This window comes from Pygoscelis adeliae, unplaced genomic scaffold, assembly GCF_000699105.1.
Source record: "Pygoscelis adeliae isolate BGI_AS28 unplaced genomic scaffold, ASM69910v1 Scaffold294, whole genome shotgun sequence".
Lineage (NCBI taxonomy): Eukaryota > Metazoa > Chordata > Aves > Sphenisciformes > Spheniscidae > Pygoscelis > Pygoscelis adeliae.
The window spans coordinates 3,243,112-3,247,079 of record NW_008824722.1 but is presented as its reverse complement, the minus strand read 5'-3'; the positions used below and the strand labels follow the sequence as shown (position 1 = coordinate 3,247,079).

The window sequence follows — 3,968 nt, the reverse complement described above, 5'->3', positions numbered from 1 at the left end:
AGTCAGAATGGTTCCTGAAAAAAAACCCTCATTAACCTGATTATCGATGTCCTTAAAGGGCTCCAGCAAGTGGATAGAGGGGATCCAGTGGACATAATATATTCAAAAGCTTTTGGCAAGGTTTTGTATAAAAAATTGAAGGAACTAAGTTATCACAGAATTGGGGAAAACATCCTTTTACAGACTGAAAGCTGGTTAAAGACAGATAAAAGTTAGCTTTGGAGTCCTTCAGGGATCAGTGTTGCAACCAATTCTAGCAGTCTTTAGCAATGGGAAGGAGATTTCACTATGCACTCTTCTCCAAGCATGTATATGACACTAAGCTCTTTTGAGTAGAAGTCATAATGGCATTAAGGAATCCAAGAAGGACTCTCAGAACAGACTAATGGGCAGAGAGGCAGATAAGGTGCAAAATTAATAACCTAAACCATGCCTACACAACACTGAATTCAGAACTAGCAGTTAACATTCAATAAAGATCTCGGAGGCACTTCTGACAGTTTTCTGTATTCACCAGCTTATTGGGCAGTGACAGCCAAAACAGCCAACTAATTAGTGGGCATCATCAGGAAGGACACTGAAAACATGACAAGTGCATCATTTTGCCACTATGTATAAGTATCAGTATTTGAGATGTAGGTACACTGTGTGCAGTTTTGTGCATCTCAAGGAGGACACGAGTAAGAAAAAGCACAGAGAAGGACAAACAAAGTTATCTAAAAGACAAAGCAGCTGTCTTGTGAGGAAAGACTGAAGAGACTGCAACTCTTCAATCTGGAGAGAAGAAAATTGTTGGAGGAAAGCAAATATGATGGTTTACAAAAATCATAAAAGCAGTGGATAACGCAAATGCAGAACTTGCTTGTCAAATTCTATAGCAACAGAACCAGGAGGCACTGAATGAACAAATATGAGATCACCTCAAAACAGAAAGGAATTTTGTTGTTTTGTGGTTGGTTTAAGTTAGTGAATTTCTGGAACTTGTGCCACATAAGGTTGTGAACATAGACAGTGCCAGCAGGTTTAGACAAAATCACTGACAATAGGTCCGTAAGTTGACAATAAAAGCAACTCTAACTTCCCTAACATGACAATTTCAGATGCAAAGTGACTACAAACAGAATAGACTTCAGCAAGCTGCTATTTCACCGCCCTCAGAAAGGTGCTTTGAGCAAGGGAACAGAGAAGAAAAAGTGTCTGCAAAATATCATGACAAAGTTAATTGATTAAAACTTTTGCCATTTTATTAGTTATTATTCCTTATATTTATAAAAGTAAAGCTTTATGAGGATACAGTGCACAAGCACAGGAATCTCAGAAGAAACAAAGGTCAGGCACATAGTTGTAATTGCATATGAACATCTAAAGCCAAAAAGGTTTACTACAGTCCATGCATATAAAAATCTATGCTCATAAAAAAACAGAATGACACAGTTGCCTTGAAAAGTCTTGTATCACAGTCAGTTTGCATCAGATAAACAAAGAATTCTACATAATTAAATTTAAGCACCACCTTGTTTTGATCTTGGAGTTGGATTCCACTCAGGTACATTTTTCACTATTGCTTCAACAGCCTGGCCAGCTGCAATACGAGTATCCCAATTCGTACTTCTTAAATACACTAACACCTTTAAGGAGAGATTAATAAATAAATAAATATTCGCTTAAAATGTACTTTCAGAAAATCCATCAGATGTTCTGCTCTATTAAAACACACTTACTTTTAATGCTATGGATTAAGACAACATTCAAAACAACAAAAACAAAGGATAAGAAAACAAACCAAAGAAATGTGAGCAGCCTTCTCTATATTGCTCACTGCTTAGCAGAACTCTTGCCATAGCCAGACATTAAGAATTTACAAGATGTATTTAGTCCCATCAATCAAATTCAACCTTGATTTCCTCCAGGTACTGAACAAGACTTGAGACTTTTGAGTTTTTTGCTTTCTAAAAGGAAGTGTTCAAAAGACATTAATAGATCTTAAAACTTTGAAATCATTTAACCCAAGAAGAGGGACAACATGGGTCACTTGAAGCAACACAAGCTCTTCTAAACTGATTTACCACTATGTCTCAAATCTGGAAAAACTATTTCTTTCCCTGAAAGTGGTTTGATATTCTTGATTCCTTAACCGCTCTGTTGACACCATCAATTGTGGTGAGGACACCTGTTCAATAAGAGCAGAATTGAGGTCACTCAGCCATCTCCAGCTGTCAGATGCAGACTATTTTTGATGTTTTTACTGGATTTGGCCAGATTGAAGTCTCAAACTAATGGAAATCTCTTTCCATTTTCCAGCCCTTTTAAAGACATGCAGCCTCCTGTATTTTTAATGCTGTATCACACCAGTAACAATCTTTAAAGGCAGGAGCAGAAATTTTTATAAGGCAGTAGAGCTTCTCTTTATAGAAGAAAATCTGAACTTACAGGAAACATTGAATATCAGTACTGAATGCAAAGTGAAACCTGACTTATGTAGCCATTTCAGAGGCTGACAAAACAGCAGGCTTAACAGAAGTAGTCTCCTAATTTTCGGAGAACACAACTTCTATGCTTTTCCTTCTCCTTCCCACAGAACCCACACCTCTTTAAACTAGTTTTATTCTCACCATTAAAGTACTGAAAGCAAGCTCAAAAAAAAGAAAAGAGATGCTTACTTTAGATAAGAGATTATTCAGTTCATGAGGATGCAGTTTCACTACTTCCCCAAGTTGCTGTGCAGCTGCTTTTCTTGTTACTGGTGTTGTACCGGTGTCCAGTAAAATAAAGAGACGATCAAGCCTAGGTATGATTGACAAAAAACGAAAATGTTATGCTATTCATAGTTCAGCTGCCCATTTCTATTAATATTCCCCCACATTTTTCAGTTTATCTAATGCAAACAGAAGAAATGCTTGCCTGAAGACTGTCAATTGACAAGGTGACAAGTGTACTTTTTTCCCTAATAGTAAGCCTAGTTGTTCTAAAAGCATATTTAAAATTGGGTAAGCAAAAAAATTGAGAGAAACTGTTAGAAAGATTAGTTTAAAAAAATCTGCAGTTACAAGAAAAAAGTAAATTGTTCCCTTCTTTGTTCTGTGATAGAACATTTTCGATCTTGAAAAATAAATACAGATAAGTTGTAAATGATCTTCATCAAATTCTGTCTGATAGAGAAAGCAAAGGGCTCAACTGCTCATATTATGCGTTATCATTTCTTCTGAAGACATAGCCTGTGATCTGTAACACCAAACTCTGCTTTTCCAGGATACAACAATTTTTTAGTTTTCACATATTTTCCCCCTAACTACCTGCAATGTAAGACCAAACCTGTTGTTGTACTTACAGCTTTGAAATAATATGATACCTCTGACCTTCCCATGAAATACAGGAATTTAGCCAGCAGATCTGTTTTCAGAGTAACTCTGTATTTAGTGAAAGAGACCCTGATCATCTATTCTCAGAATAGCTAGCTTATTTCTTGTTTAGAATTACTGCATGAGAAAGTCATCATATTAAAAAGGCATGTAAAAATAGAGACTACCTAGATAATCAAATCAATGATGGAAGTAACAAATGTTCATTATTTCCTCCACCATAAGTGGGACAGTTAGAACTCTCTTTACGGAGTACCTAGTTTATCCATTAGTTATTGGGCAGTATGAGATTATTACTGAATGCGAGTCTAGAATCTGTCCATATAGCACAATCAGAATTGTCCCTTCTAGCCTTCATCATAAAAATACTCTTCTAAATATTACAACAATATGAAGCTGGAATTTACACAGCAGTGACGCTCACCTAGATCTGCCTAACGAAATAAGGCTACAGGTACGCTCAACAACTCCCCTTCCTCAAACACATACCCTAGGTTTGAGCAAATACAGGAGAAGGACAAACGTTTTGCTTGTTAGTCTGTTGCTACTAATTACATTTCACCAAAATTGCCTTTAACATTAGTTCCAATCATTTAAAAACAACCACTC

General features: G+C 36.4%; 1 protein-coding gene across 1 annotated transcript in view; it reads right to left on the bottom strand.

Moving 5' to 3' along the window:
* BTAF1 (BTAF1 RNA polymerase II, B-TFIID transcription factor-associated, 170kDa) overlaps positions 1-3,968 on the bottom strand; it is a 53,414-nt gene that overhangs the window by 34,481 nt on the left and 14,965 nt on the right. Inside the window, 2 exon segments of the mRNA XM_009323325.1 lie at positions 1,514-1,628; positions 2,661-2,784. Of these exon segments, the coding sequence (XP_009321600.1) occupies positions 1,514-1,628; positions 2,661-2,784 (239 nt within the window).